Source organism: Cnephaeus nilssonii (genome assembly GCF_951640355.1).
Source record: "Cnephaeus nilssonii genome assembly, chromosome: 10".
Lineage (NCBI taxonomy): Eukaryota > Metazoa > Chordata > Mammalia > Chiroptera > Vespertilionidae > Cnephaeus > Cnephaeus nilssonii.
The window spans coordinates 21292072-21307513 of NC_137081.1; the positions used below are offsets into that span (position 1 = coordinate 21292072).

General features: G+C 53.9%; 2 protein-coding genes across 3 annotated transcripts in view; one reads left to right on the forward strand and one right to left on the reverse strand.

Moving 5' to 3' along the window:
* Positions 1-2156, reverse strand: part of TNS1 (tensin 1) — a 218472-nt gene extending 216316 nt beyond the window's left edge. For both annotated transcript variants that reach the window (XM_079782334.1, XM_079782331.1), the window contains exon 1: positions 1974-2156. In XM_079782334.1, coding sequence (XP_079638460.1) covers positions 1974-2141 — 168 coding nt within the window. In that variant the 5' untranslated portion in view covers positions 2142-2156. The remainder of the gene's footprint in view (positions 1-1973) is intronic.
* A 949-nt stretch (positions 2157-3105) lies between these two features.
* The window catches only part of RUFY4 (RUN and FYVE domain containing 4), a 28965-nt gene continuing 16628 nt past the window's right edge, over positions 3106-15442 (forward strand). Inside the window, exons 1-9 of the mRNA XM_079781709.1 lie at positions 3106-3402; positions 4538-4687; positions 4789-4892; positions 6144-6269; positions 6613-6719; positions 7035-7178; positions 7622-7688; positions 8864-9511; positions 10201-10307. Of these exons, the coding sequence (XP_079637835.1) occupies positions 4642-4687; positions 4789-4892; positions 6144-6269; positions 6613-6719; positions 7035-7178; positions 7622-7688; positions 8864-9511; positions 10201-10307 (1349 nt within the window). The 5' untranslated portion in view covers positions 3106-3402; positions 4538-4641. The remainder of the gene's footprint in view (positions 3403-4537; positions 4688-4788; positions 4893-6143; positions 6270-6612; positions 6720-7034; positions 7179-7621; positions 7689-8863; positions 9512-10200; positions 10308-15442) is intronic.

Sequence of the window (15442 nt, forward strand, 5' to 3'; positions counted from 1 at the left end):
TGGGTGAGAGCCAGGCTCTCTCAAGAGGCAGCTCAGAAACCAGCTCATCTGAATGCAGACAGACACTCGTCCCCATCCTTGTCCCTATGGCTGTCACACTCCCACACACACTCCCCTCCCCCTCCTTCTCCCCTCTCCTTGATCACCCACCTCCAGTGCCCTGCTCCTTCCTCCATCTCAGCAGACAGCCTGTCCCTCAGCCCACCTGGCACCTCCCCCACAGCTGGTTGCATGGGAGTGGAAGAGGTAGGGAGACAGGGAATCAAGGAGACCCACCAACAGAGAAAGTAAAGTCAAGAAAGATCTGGGGCCCTAGATGGTTTGGCTCAGTGGATAGAGCATCAGCCTGCTGACTAAAGGGTCCCGGGTTTGATTCCAGTCAAGGGCACATGTCCCAGTGTGGGCTCGATCCCCGGTGTGGGGCATGTAGGAGGCAGCTGATCAATGATTCTCCCTCATCATTGATCTTTCCATCTCTCTCTCCCTCTCCTGTCCTCTCTGAAATCAATAAAAATATTTTTTTTAAAAAAAGAAGGGTCTAAGATAGAGACTGATAAGAGGGGCTGTGAAATCACTTCCCCTGAAAACTCGAGGCTCTAAGGAAGAAGAGGAGCCTGGATGGCCTCTGGAGGGGCCCGAAAGTCCAGGGATTCTGCCACGCCACCTTCCCTGGCTGGACCCTCTGCCCCTTTGCCAGGACTGAGAAGCAGCAGTCTGGGAGGAGCAGCCAACACCCCCCAGCCGGCATCCCCAGGCCTCATCCTGCCCCTGGGCCCCAAGCTAGGCTCAGGCCACCAGCCACTGCAAGGGCTCAGGCAACAGCTACACCCCAGGCGTGTCCCTCACCGTGGTCTGTCACCGTGGTGATGACCCGGCCAACGCTTAGGAAGGACAGAGAGTTCTGTTTATAAGTACAGCCTTATGCCTGGCACTGCGGAGTACAACCATGAATATGCCATAATTTGTGCCCTGAGGGGCATCCAGGCAAGTGGGGCAGAGGGATCACTTTGAGACATGTGTGTGCAAGCACACGCACATACACAAGTACACACACACACACACGCACACACGCACGCACACACACACACCTGGCTTCACTGGCTGCCCCGGTGAAGGGGGAGAAGGGAGCTTGGATGTAGCCACAGGTACATTTTGAGCCCCTCACGCGCTGTGTACCCAAGTGGAGAGATATAAGGCAGCACCATAATCCAAACCCCGCACAGCGAACAAATCTTAGGAGGCTGCAGCTCTCACAGCCCCGAACAGGGAGGTAGGCTAGGATTATGCCGGGAGCCTAGAGCGAGCTATACAGTCCCCAGTGACCCCAAATATCTCCCTCTCCTCCTCCTGGGAGAAACCTAGGGCCCACACCTGTACCAGACCTGGTGCTCCCAGACAGATGCCTCCTCCAGCACAAACACCAGCCTGTCACCCCCCGGGGGGTCAGTCCCCCACTCGCAAGGCTCCAAGACTTACCCAGACAGAGACTGCAGGAGAGAGGGTCCAGCTGCCCCCACCATCCTCAGGGCAGTCTTGCTCTGGTGGGGTCCTCCCTGCCTCAGAAGGCCCCTCCCTCCTGGCTAGAGAGCCCCGGTCAGGGACAACAGCCACAGCTCCCAGGAGGGACACCCAGGACCAGCTCAGGTGAAATGAACACTTTCAGTCCCTTTCCCCAGCCCTCCCAGCCCGGCCCGTCTGGGAGGGCTCCTAAACCCCACCTGAACTATTTGCCCTCTTAAGGGTCAGGTGCTACATCACCCTCCTCCCAAGGGCACTAGCAATCCAGGTGAGACCTCACCTAACTCTGTGCCTTCACCTGGTCCTAATCTAACCCATCCCCCTGGGGCAGCCTGCCCTTACTGCCCACCTCCCAGCAGCTGACGGGCTCTTTCCTGGCTTGGCTCCTTACCTGTCTCAGGTGAGCTGGGCTCTGCCCACCACCCACTCCCCCCACCCATCGCCGCAGTGCCTACCTGAGGCAGGAGCCGCCTGCTCTCGGCGCGAACCAAACCCCCGGGCTCCCAGCACCGGCCCAGCGCCGGGCCGGGGGAGCTCCCCGGGGGGCTCCCCGGGGGTTGGGGGCCGCAGGGGGGCCCGGGCTCCAGCGCCTCGCAGCACACCAAGCTCACGGTGCAGCCCATCCGGCCGGGCGCCCCGCGGGCCTGTGCCGGGAAGGGACGCGGGCGCCCCGGGAGCTGGCCCGCCCCCCCAGCCCAGGCCGCCTCCAACGTGGGAGGGGGGCGGCGACGCCCCCAGCCCGTCCCCGCCCGGAGCCTTCTCGGCGGCACACCGCCTGGAAGCGGGGGAGTTGGGGCGGACGAGGGGCGGTGACACGGGCGCCGGGAGCAACCAGTGACAGAGGGAGACCCGAGGGCGGGGACGCGGGGAGGGGCGGTGGCAGGGTCCCGGGGGCTGGGGCGCGGGCCGGCTGAGTGCTGGAAGGCGAGAAAGATAGCGACGGAGCGACGGAAGAGGCAGGAAGCAGATAAGGAGAGATGATGAGGGGGAGACAGGGACGCGGGGGACAGGAAAGGGGGGGGGCAGAGCCTCTGCACCCGGCGACCAGGTCCAGGAGGGGGAGAGACAGGCCCGGAGTGGCGCCGGAGAGCAGGGCCAGGCGCGCGCCAGGGCTCACGTGAGCTTCCTGGGGTTTGTGAACAGTGTCCTCCCAGGTGCCTGCTCCCCTGATCTCTGCCCCCAGCACTAGCCCTTGGGTCACCCCAGCCTAGAAAAGCGAGGACCAGGCGGTGGGAAGACCTGAGCTCAAGGAGGCAGAGCACACCCAGGGTGGAAGGGCCACAGCCCACCTAGGCAGCGCACCTGGCCCATTCCTGGAGACAGCACCTCACCAGGGGTCACTTCCCTCCTTTTAGGGCTGAGTACCAGGACTGGAAGGATGGGGACCCCCTCAGGAGACTGAAGTAGGGAGGAGGAGAGAGACAGGTGATGGGGCCCTTGCCTTCCCCTCCCCACCTGCATCACACTCCAAGTGCCCGTAAAAAACTGGCAGCGTTATCAGAGACGGCAGCATCCCAGCCTCTTTGCGCCACCTGGTGGTAATGAGGAAGAAAGACAAAGCAAGTGGCCGAGAGGAGAAGGGAAGGAAACTTGAACAGCAGCAGTTGCCGCTCCCCACCCCTGCATGAGTCCGCGTTTGGCCAGCTAATCATCCCCATCTCAGCCATTCTGCCCTGCTGCCCTTGACCTTGCCTCTGCCACTTCTCCCCGTGGTCTTCTGCTCCTCCCCCTCGGAGCAGGGTTTCCCCTCCAGAGTGCTGGCCTGGGCCTGAGTCACCCGCCCAAGCGGCAAACTCTGAGAGCAGTGCAAGGACTATAGCCACAAGTGGCAGGCTCAGGCTGCAGCACCCGCTCTCCATGCCTCCACCAGCCAGGCCTTCCCAGGTGAGTACAGATAGGCTCCGGGGTCTGGGGGAGGCTGGAGGAGGGAAATGATGCCAGGAGGGAGAAGCTGAGGAATCTTGATGGGTATGAGGGACAGGACAAGATGCATATAGGTGTTCATGGATTTATAATCAGTCTGGTCTGGAAGGGACTTCAGAGACCCTAAATTCGAACCCTTGGTCTACATATGGGGAAACTGAGGCCCAAGAAAGGTGAGGGACGTGCCCAAGGTCACAGTGAATTCCAGGGCCACAATGGAGACCCATGTCCCTTGACTCCCAGCTCAGTGTTCCCTGAATGCCATCCCCCACCCACCCTCCCTCCTTACTCTCCTTTTCCCCATCCTGTCCTCTCCACTGTGCCCCACTGCTTCTTCACTTTCACCCACCCCCAAATTCCATCAACCAACCACAGCTTGGGAGGCAAGACCCCAATGCCCAGTCTTTCCTACCCCATGCCCAGTCTTTACTCCAGGCTCTCAGAATAAGCCCACTGGCCCTCAGGGGCCATGATATTCCTCCCTGAGCTCCAGGACCCACTGAGGGAAGGGGAGCAAGCTGAGATTTAACTGGGAGAGAGCAGCAGGATTAAAACCAGGTGTCCTACTCCCCACACCCCAGTCCCAGCTCTCAGGCCTCGCCTTACTTCTGCCTCCCTCTCCCCAAAGAATGCATATTTTCCGCTCAGCTGGGGATCAGGAAAGGATGAGCATGTGTCTCAAGGATGATGACTCTCTGGCAAGGCTCCCTATGGGAAGAGGGGTGACGGTCCCTCAGCCCAGCATCCACATGGCATGAACACGAACAGGCTCACTCACATCAAGTCAGGGCTGGGAGCACGGGCCCCGGGGGCACAGACCTGAGTTCAAATTCTAGTTTCACAGCTTAGAGCTTTGTGGCCTTGGGTAAAAGACTTAACCACTCTGAGCCCCCTTTTCACCTTGACTAAAATGGAGTTGATAACCTGCTAGGGTTATTGTGGGGACTGAGTGAGACAAAGATGTCAGGCACCAGGAACTGCTCTATAAGCGGGGGCCACGCCGTCACCTTCCCACACTGGCCTACAAGAAAGAGCTGGGGTTCTATTCTACCAGTTAACTCACTGTGACCCTAGAGCCATCCCTTTCCTTCTCTAGGCTGATTCTTCCTTCGTGTAAGGAGAGGATCGGACAGCCGAACCCAGAGGCTCCTTCCGGGGTGAACTTCCAGAGCCATAGGAATCATATCACTTCAGATATTCATGGCAGAAGAGGGGGCTGCCCTCAAGGTCACCAGGGACCTGAAAGGTGAGAGATTTTCTGGGACTGGACTGAGGGAGAAATGAGGGGTCTTGGGAGCCTCAGAGACCTCACTCCCTGATGTCTGATGTCCACCATCCTCCTCGCAGCTGCTGTCTCTGCCATCCTCCAGGGCTACGGGGGTGGGCATCGGGTGACAGACGCCAGCGCTGAGCTGCACGGACTCTGTGGCTGCCTGGAGCGGCTGCTGCAGGTGGGGCCCTGCCCTTTCCTCCCCTGTCCTCCCCTCGGGTCCCCTCCCTTCCTCTCCCTCCAGGCTCAGATAACCATGAGGGCTTTCCCAGATCCCGAGCGAAGAGCCACCCTTCCTTTGCTGCCATGCACCACCTTGTCCCCCTCAGTCAGCAAGACCTTCCTGACATCTAACCTCACTCGTGTAGCCTGGGAGGGGTGGGGAGGCAGGGCTGGGGCAGGGAGGGGCTGGGGGCAACCACCCTGCTGAGGACTACGGTTTCAGAGGCACAGATGTCCTAGAGCTGGCCCTCCTTGCTGCTGGTTAGAGCCCCAGTCATCACTATCACTAGCTTTTACTGAGCACGTACTATGTGCCAGGCTAAGCCTTTACATGCCCACCTTGTGCAATTCTCACCCTAACCCCCTGAAGTGATTCATGACCTGCCCATCCCCCACATTACACGTACACCCTTCCTACTTACCTGATTATGTATGTGCATGTGTGTGGTGTGGGGGCGGGTATGGGTGTGAGTGGGTGAGGTTTGTGTATATGTGGTATGGATATGTGTGAGTCTCCTGCCAGTCTGCCCTCCATCTGCTGCCCTCTAGTCACACTGGCCTCCTGGATCTTCTAAAGCACACCAGGAATGCACCCACCACAGGGCCTTTGCACGTACTATTTCACCTGCCTGGAATGCTCTTCCCCCACAAATTTAGATGGTACACTTTTTTATTTCCTTCTGATTTCAACTTGAATAGTATCTCCTCAGTAAGGCTTTCTCTAACCACCTCATCTAAATTTTTAACACACACATATCATACACACCACACAAACATACCATCACATACACATATGCATGCACACACCACCCAATTCCTATTCCCTTTTTCTGCTTTATTTTTTCTTCTTAGCAGTCAGTACTATCTAACAGTATATATCTTTACTTTTTCAGTTTGTTCATTTTCTGTCTCCCCTTCCAAGATATAAGCCCATGAGGTCAGTTTGTTCATTGCCGTCTCCCCTGGTCTGGCACATAGTGAGTGCTCAGTAAGTATTGCTGGAATGAATGAATGGGAACACTGAAGTCTCAGAGAGGTCAAGCAGCTTGCTCATGGCCGCACAGCCAGTAAGGGCAGAGCCAGGACCTGAGCCAGGTCTGTCTGCACAAGCCCTTGCCCCTCTGCCATGTGTCCGCTCAGCATGCTGGGACACAGGGTGGGTTCTAGGAGGAAGCATTTCTATATTTCCTTTCCCTCCTCTTGCTCCCAGTTTGACCAGAAACAGCAGAAGAGCTTCCTGAGACCTCAGAAGGATTACTGGGATTTTCTCTGCACTGCCCTCAGGCAGCAGCGGGGGAACACAGAGCCAGCCCTCTTTGTTCACTCACAGGACAAGGTACCCAGGGCCAAGAGGCAGGCAGGCTGGCCCCAGGGTGATGGGGTCCTGCCACCAGGCCCTTGGTGGGGATCATTGGGGGCCAGGGGACCCAGGCCTACCCAAGGCCCTTTTCTTATCCATCCCAGCTCCACTGACCATAGACACCCCCCTCCCTACAACCCCTCCCGCGCCGGTCCTCAACTCTCGTTAGTGCTGTCCTCAGCACCACTCCAGCCACCCTTTCCTCCCATAGCCTCAAGTCCCATGACACCCTTTCTCATGGACCACCCATGCCCTGTCTGTGCTGGCTGAGTTCCCCTGGCCTAACACCACCCCACTTTGTCCCCTGTGTGCTCTGCAGTTGAAGACCCCTCTGGGAAAAGGCCGTGCCTTCATCCGCTTCTGCCTCGCCCACGGACAGCTGGCCGAGTGCCTGCAGCTCTGCCTCCTGAACCCAGAGCTCACCAGGTGGGCATGCTCCTGCTCGTACCTGAGCCCACTGTCCCTCCTTCAAGAAACTTGCCCCTTCATCCCCACAAGGATGGTTTAGTATCAAATGAGAGAGATGATGGGGAAAGTCAAGGAAGAAAGAGCAGATGGGAGGTTAGAAGCCCAGTCATGAATGACACTTCATCATGATACTGGCCCTTCGCTCCCCGAGGGCCACAGCCCTGCCTGGGGAATTGTCCCATTATGGTATGCAGCAGAGGTGGATTCTCTGAGGTTGGGGGTGGCAACAGCACCAGGGCCAAAGGCCACGGATGCTGATCACTGTGAACACAGGGAATGGTATGGCCCCCGGAGCCCTCTGGTGTGCCCTGAACTCCAGGAGGACATCCTGGACTCCCTCTATGCTCTCAACGGGGTGGCCTTCGACTTGGATCTGCAGCGGCCGGACCTGGATGGGGCCTGGCCCATGTTCTCAGAGTGAGTGGGTACACGTGGAGGGAAGCTTCTTTCCATGCCTGCTGCCACCGCTACCACCCATCCCAAGCAAGCCCCAAGCCCTCAGCCTCTAGCATCATCCATTTCTCCCTCCCTTCTTGCTTTCTGAGCCCCTGAATCTCCACCTCCCTAGCCTTCAGGATAATCTAATGATGCCCCGTGGTGCTGCATAGAATATACTCTATAAAGAGTTGTTGGGTGGCTGGGATAGAGTGTTAGAAGGATGAATGGCTGGTGGGGTGGTGGATAAAGGGAGGGTGGGGATGCAAGGGTGGATGAAGAGGGGGATACGTGCACGAGGGTGGGGGGGAGGTGAAAGGGTGGTAGGATGAATGGGTGGTTGGAAAGATAGGATATCCTGCACCCAAGAGCCAAGACCACTTCTGGAGAGACGTCCAGGATCCCCCTGCCCCTTTTACTTTCAGGTCCCGCTGCTCTAATTCCAGCCGGACCCAGGGAAGACCCAGAAAAAACAAAGACTCCCCAAAGGAGGTGCTGCTGCCTGACCTTCACTCTGAGTTGCCTCTTCTCCGTCTCTGCTGGGACCCCCCGGGTTGAGCAATAACTGAGCCCTGCACCAACTGGACAGACAGACAGAAAGGCCAATGTGTGGACCTGGGGACTGGGGACCCATAGAAGCGAAGGCTCATATTCCTGAGTGGTGGGGATATCGGGGAGAGAAAGGGATGCTGACATCATCTGCAGAAGCCAGTGGGGCCCAGGGGAGGAGGAGGTGCTAGAGAGGGTGACCAGAAGCTTATAGGAAACAGTCCAGGGAAACGACCTCTTCTGGATAATTTGCAAATGTCTCAATTCAGTTCAGAGAGCGGTTGAAGAAGAGCCAGATCACCTGGTCCAAATCCCAGCTCCAGCCCTTACTAACCACGGCCCTCCAGCAAATTACTTGCCACGCTCGCAGGGCGATTGTGAGGATGCCTTGAGACAGACCATGTGTAGCACAGAGCAAGGCTCCTGCCACGTGCTCAGTAAGTGGTAGTTTGCAGTTATCATTCCACGTGCTCGCCTTGCACCCCCCTCTCCCCCCCCCCCCCCCAGCTTCCAGGCACCAGGTCCAGAAACTATGAGGACTCAGTCTCTGACCTGAAGGACTTCCAGGTCTGTTCAGAGAGGCAGACCCTAGGAACACGCTGCAACATGACATGTGAAGCATAGGGATACAGACGTGCACAGAGGAATGTGGGGTCTTGGCACAGCTGACTCTTAGCAGACTGTTGGTCAATCTAAGTTTTCATCACAACCCTACAAGGCAGGTATGATTATTCCCATTTTGCAGACAAGAAAATATAAAGTAGTCAAGTTCGGAGGGAAAGATCAGAGGAGAGGGGTGGGAAGAACTTAGGGGAAACCAGATTCATGCAGAAGGTAGAAATGAAGGAGGGAGAAGGGTGTGAGCTAGCGGTGAGGGAGGAAAGGAAATTGAGAAGAGAAGCACTGCTGCTCCCAGGTCAAAGCTGGGGTCTGGGATCAGATCGCCTGGTGTTAACATTCAGATTCCTGACCCTCCCTCAGATCTGCTGATCAGGGGGAGGGCCTGGGAATCCATATATTTAGCAAGCTTGTTGCATTAGGGCTGTGCATTTTCCCATGCACCATCTTGGTGAATTGGTGCTGAGAAGGATGATGATGGGTTTGGGGCTTCTCTGCAGATCTCAGCTGTAAATGGAGGCCCCAAAGGAGTCCAGCCAGAGGAGGCACACACCAGCCAAGCCAGCTGTCTGCGAGATGCACCAGGGGAAGACCGGTTGGCTGGACTCCCCACGTCCCAGCAACACAGACATCTTCCTCCCTTTTTGGAAAAGAAAAAAGAAGATCCCAGGAGCCTCGGGGCCCCCCACAGCATGTGGGAACCAGAGAGGGAGAAGCTACAGCAAGACCAGGAGATGGGAGCCCCACGGACAGGGATCTGCCTGGAACACTCAACACCCAGCACCCAGGGGCTAAGGGAGAGGGCCAATCGGGCTCTGAAGGAGGTGGTAGGGACAGAGGGTGAGGGCCAAGGTGTTATGCTGAGTACAGAGGGTCAAAGAACAACAGAGGGGAGTCATGAAAGGGAAGCAGAGTGGGGTCACGACCAGGGGCTGCTGGTCTCCAGCCCCAGAGGGACGAATGAGGGCTCCATGTCACGGAACAGGCAGGAGAACAAGGAGCCTAGCATTCTGGGGGAGCCCAGCGTCCTTCAGGGCCTGGGAACAAAGGAAGGCTCCACCACAGAGAAGCCACAAGAGCAAACAGGAGTGACCAGTGTGACCAGGAAGGAAGAGCAAGCAGAGGTGGCCTTGCAGGATGTGGTCAAGGTGAGAGCAGTTGAGCTCTGTACCTGTCTGTTCTCCCCAATATAAAGTGGCCATAGTCAGAGGTCTTCAATGGTAGCCTGGGGATCATTCCAGCCCACAGATCAATATTTATTAGCCCAGACAGGATTAGGATTATTGTTATTTGAGGATGTCTTTTGAAAGATATGCATTCTTTAATTCACCACAGTCCCCACCTCTGCCCATTGCCTCATACCAGGCTTGTTTTATTCATCAATACTGCTACCTTGCCCCTAAAGACATTTGCATTTGCGATACCTTTCCAACAGTTCTCCAGGGCAGTTGTTTTACTTGGGTTTCATAGCTCTCATTCTCAGCAGGTTTCCTGCCAATATGTAAATCCTACTGTTGCAGATGGTCTTCTGGAGGTCACCCAAGACTGTTTATAAGCCTTCCTTCAGCCTCCTCCTCCTTAGCCAGAGTCTTCTGGGTCCTTGAGCTTTGTAACTTCCACCCCTCAATGAAGGAAGACATGGTGGCTCCATGCTCACCCAGAGGCAGAGCCCAGGCATCACAGTTCCCAGTGTTATCCCCAGTCCTGCCTTCCACCCAAGGGTGGTCTCACATGGTCTGAAGTCTCATGGGGTCCTTTGTCAAGTCATTTTTGGGCTGGGGTCTCTGACCCTCTTTTTCAGCTCCCTTTCCCTTTCTTCTTTCCTCCCCTCCCCCAGACCCTCAGACATAGGCTGCAGAAGACCAAGGAGCAAGCCCAGCACCAGGAGCAGCTGCTGAAGGAGCAGGAGAGGGAGCTGAAGGCACTGCAGGAGCAGCTCAGCAGGTAACCTTGGCAACCACTAGCACACATGGGAGTGAGAGCCAGGAGGCTGGGGGGACAGGCAGTGACTCTTCATGGCTCCTACTGGCATTCACGGTCAGTAAGCATCTTCTGAGTTCCTCCTGTGCACCAAGCCCTGTGAGGGCACAACTTTAGATGCATTGTTCCTGCTCTTAAGTGCGGGGGCCTGATGCGGTGGGGGCCAAACATGGCGGGGATCTCCCTTTTCAGCGTCCTGCGCGGAAAGAGAGATGAACGAACCGGTTCTAAGTGGAGGTGGCCAGGGATTGAGAAATATTAGAAATAAAGAGAGGAGAGATAGATTTGAAACTGGGGCTGGGTGGATCTTTCTGTGCCTGGCTGAGGCCACAGAACAAATCCAGACTGCAAACCTGAGGCTTTATTTATAATCAGGGACAAACAAGGCAATTAACAATGTTCTTGTAAGTTTCACTTGTTTTGGCAGCACTTGCTGCCCCTCCCACAGCCCACTAGCTACCCAGGAAAAATCTAGGGATCAGTTACAGGATCAGGCTTAATTATGCTAGGAGAGGTCTGCCCTCTAAACGAACTTGTTTGTGATCCTGCCACAGGTCAGTCCGAGGCTTAACCCTATAACCGCTTCCTACACTTAAGGACTCCCACTTTCCCCTCCTATCCCTTCCCCTTGCCTGCCTCCTCCTTCACTGGCCTCCCTGTGTAGCCCCCAGGACAGATCTACACCTCCCTCCCTTCCGTTCCATACTCATCGTGGCCTCTTTCTGCTGCCTCTTCGGGGCCACTCCTCTCTCTTTGCAATCCACTCTGCCTCCCTGCCCCACACACTCCTTGTGTTCCTCTGTCTCTCATTTTCCTATTCCTCATTGCACAACCTCTCTTTCACACCTTGGGTAGTCAGAATCATAACTACCCGGCACTATGTCCTTGGCACTGTTCTAGTTGCTTCCTCATAACAGCCTTATGAGATAGGTTCTCTAAAAACCCGCATTTTATACATGAGGAAACTAAGACCCAAAAATACTATACAATTCACCCTCCTGCTATGTTAGCAGCTGCTCCTGGTGCTAAAGATTCCCATGATTCAGGCCCAAAGTGAATGCAGGGCTTTGCCCACCCAAGGGTTTTCTCTGGGGATTAAGCTGGGAGGCTCCAGCCCCAGGCTGCTCCCTGAAGATTGCTGTCCTGCCACCTGTCATCCCATCCATCATGTCATTCCACAAATACTTGAAATGCTTGTGTCAGACCTGTTCTATGTGCCAGAAGTCCTCTTGGGGGCAAAAGAGACAAAATCTCCACCCTCACGGAGCTTACATTCTAGTGGGCAAGGCAGTCAGTAATACGATAAGCAAGTAAAATACATGGAATGTCAGATTACGATAAGTTCTAAAGGGGGAGGGAATAAGTCAGGGGAGGGGAATAGGAAGTATCAGGATGATATTAAATAAGGTAGCATGGAAGGGAAGGCCTCCCTGGAAAGGTGAGGTTTGGGTAAAGGCCTGAAGGAAGTGAGGCCTGAGCCATTTGGAAGTGTGGTCGAAGAACATTCCAGGCAGAGGAAACAGCAAGAACAAAGGCCCTGCCGAACCGGTTTGGCTCAGTGGATAGAGCATCAGCCTGCGGACTGAAAGGTCCCAGGTTCAATTCTGGTCAAGGGCATGTACCTTGGTTGCAGGCACATCCCCAGTAGGGGATGTGCAGGAGGCAACTGATGGATGTTTCTCTCTCATCGATATTTCTAACTCTCTCTCCCTTCCTCTCTGTAAAAAATCAATAAAATATATATTTTTTTAAAAAAAAGAAAGAACAAAGGCCCTGAGGTGGGAATGCGCATAGCAGATTCTAGGAACATCAGGGGACCATCATGGCCCCAGTGGAATGAAGAAAGAAGGGGATGTAGGGAAAGGTCAGGCAGGTAATGAGGACCAAGTTAGGGAGACCCTAGTAAGCATCAAAAAGGCCTTGGCTTTAATTCAGAGTGAAATGAGAGTTACTGAGAGTTCTGAGCAGGGAAGGGACAAGACATGACTATTTTAATGTTTAAAAAAATGTTTATCTGCTTTTTTAAACAACTCAATGGTTTTAACCTTTTGCACTCGGATGTCGAGTGTGACTCGACACGGTTAGCATTAGAATAAAGGAATCGAGAAAAAAGCAAGTTAGTGCAAAGGGTTAATGTATTGAAAGTTCTGCATGGATCACCACAATCAATTTTAGAGCATTTTATCCCCCAAGGAAAACCCTGTACCCGTTAGCAGTCACTCCCGCTTCCAACCTAACCACTCAGCTCTAGGCAACACTATTCTGCCTTCCGTCTATAGATGTGCCTATTCTGGACTGACCTGTGTTTCAAGGGCTCTGTGAAGCTAGTCTGTGGGGAAGCAAGGGTGAAAGCAGGGAGACCAATGAGGAAGCTGCCCCGCCGTACAGGGGAGGGCGATGGTGCTGGGACTGCTCTGGTCCCAGTTCGGGTGTGGAAAATCTCCTGGATTCTGCGCCAAGTGCAAGGTCAGGCTTCCTGAGAGATTGCATGTGAGGTCTGAGAGGAAGACAGAAGTCAGGAATTACTCCAAGTTTTCTGGCCAGGAAAGCTAGAGTCACCATTGACCATCTGCTGTGCAGAATAAGTTTGTGGGGAACATTCAAAAGTTGAATTTGGAACATGTTAAGTTTGAGACACCTGTAAGACACCCAAGCGGAGCCTTTGGGGAGGCCATTAAGTGTGCAGTTCAGGAGAGAGGCATAGGCTCGGTGTCTATTGGAAGTCATTGAAATGGGGTGGTGAGTAACAGAAGCTCCTAAGGCATCGAACTGGTAACAGGTTATCTCAGCACCAAGGAACGCAAGTGATATGGAGTCCATTTGGTCAGCCAACAATATTTATTGTGCCTCTACTATGCCATGAGCGAGGGTAGGGAGATAGCAGTGAACAGAACAGGCAACGTCTGCTCTCACAGACCTGGGGAGACAGACAGTAGATCAACGAGTAGAAATACAGTGACAGGTAGTCATAGGCACTGTGGAGAAAAATCAATCCAGGAAAGGGAAGAGAGAGGCAGGACAGCCTTCTAGATTTAGGATAAAAAAATACCTTTTCTGAGGAGATGACATTTAAGGAGAAACCCCAACCATGGGAAAACTGGACCAGGCAGATATCTGGGGAGGAATGCTCCAGGCTGGGGACCAGCAAAAGCAAACGCCCAGGAGAAGTGTGCTTGGGAACAAGCTGGCTGTGTGGCTGGAGCAGAGGGCGTGCCCATGCTGTAGGACGCTAGAGGAGTCTTTTTAGCAGGGGCTCTCATGGGCTGACTTAGGTTTTTAAAGGATGGCTCTAGCTATACTGTGAAGAATAGATTGAGAGTAGGCGGGGGTGCAGAGCCCAGGCTAGACGTATAGGGAGGACAGCAGACCATCCCAGCAGTAGGCCCCAGAGAAGACCATCCTGTAGTTCCTATGAAAACACACTTGGGCCCTGGCTGATATGGCTCAGTGGTTAGAGTGTCAGCATGTGCACCAAAGGGTCACAGGTTTGATTCCCAGTCAAGAGCAGGTTTAATTCCTGCTCCTGGTCCGGGCACATGCAGAAAGCAACTAATCAATGTGTCTCTCTCACATCAATGTCTGTCTGTCTCTCTCTCATCCTCTCCCTCTGCTCTCCTTTCTGCCCTCCTTCCCTTTCACTCTCTTTAGAAAACAATGGAAAAAATATCCTCGGGTGAGGATTAACAAAAAAGAAAGAAAGAAAATATAATTGGAACGAGATATGGGACTGCCCTGGGGTCACTGGGCAAGTAAACTATCTCAGAAAAATGAAATCAGCAGCTAAGAAATGAGAAAGCTGAAGACTAGAATATTCATGAAAAGTAAAAACATGGCCCTGATCCAATGCCCAAACACAAAAACACTCTTTCTTAAGGCTGCAGGGACAGGCTTTTTGGAGTCCCAGTGGCTCTCTGTTGGCTTGATGTCATGGCCCACCCAGTTTTCTTCCCTGGAGCAGGCTACATGACAGCATTTTAAAAATTAACAATTCAATTCATTGTCAAGCCTCTCACAAGCTTCTTCTTCCCCCAAACACACTCAGGCCCAGGGTTGTGGGCACATACATCAGTGGTAATGGGACACGCACCACCAGAGTGATGGAGTGAGGGATGGGACCTTTGTATTTCTAGTTCAGTAGATTTCTTGGAACCTTCCAGGAAGCCACTAAAGACAAAACAAAGAGGCAAGAATAAAGCTAAGGAGGTTCCAAGTTCAAAGCGGAAACATAAATTTAAGAAAGCCATATGCTTAAAATTACATTTTATAATTTAAAAGACAATGTAACATAATTTTTCAAAATATTTTAAATCCAAAAAAATCACCCCATATTCTACACCACTTTCCTGCCTTCTCCAAGGACCAAAATTATTTTCAGCTGGACTCAGCCTGCCCAGCCTGGGTTCCCAGATGCTCGCCTCCTCAAGAGAGCTACCATGATTGTGGATATTTTAAAATGGAAATATTTCTATTAAAAATAGTGCCAGAGTAAGTGAAAGCTACACTGACACTCCAAGGATGAACTGGAAATACAACTCAAATACAGAAAAAACACCGTGAAAAATCAACTAAAGACTTGCTGGAGAGAACCCTGATAACCAAGGACAGAAAGTAGAGACTGGTAGGAAGGGCAAAGATGTGAAAGGGGTGGCTGGGCTCCCACAGACAGCAGTAGAAGGTCCGGTAGGGATATCTCAGCTGTGGGGGGTTCCCACTGAGAACTCTGGGATCTAAACCCAGAACTGGGCTCCACAGCCCAGAGCACCAGAACTGAGAAAGCTGTGAAAAGCAGCAGGGTTGCTCTCTGCCAGCCAGAGGCAGCTGGAAATGCAGGCACACTCTTAAAAGAGCCAACACACAAAATTTTGTGTGTAGCCACTCACCTTGGGCTCTGTTAGAGGGAAGGCAGAGTGGACTGGAGCTGTGTGAGAAGAGTCCAGGGTTGGGGGCTTTGGGGTTGGTGCTTGGAGGACAGCCACCCTGGTTTCCTGTGCTGAGTCATTCCCTCATGCTGCTGAGGACATATTTCTCCTACAGACCTTTGCTGTCCAGGTGGTTTTGGCCTGGGGGGAAGACAGTTGCCACACCCTGTTGGGAAAACT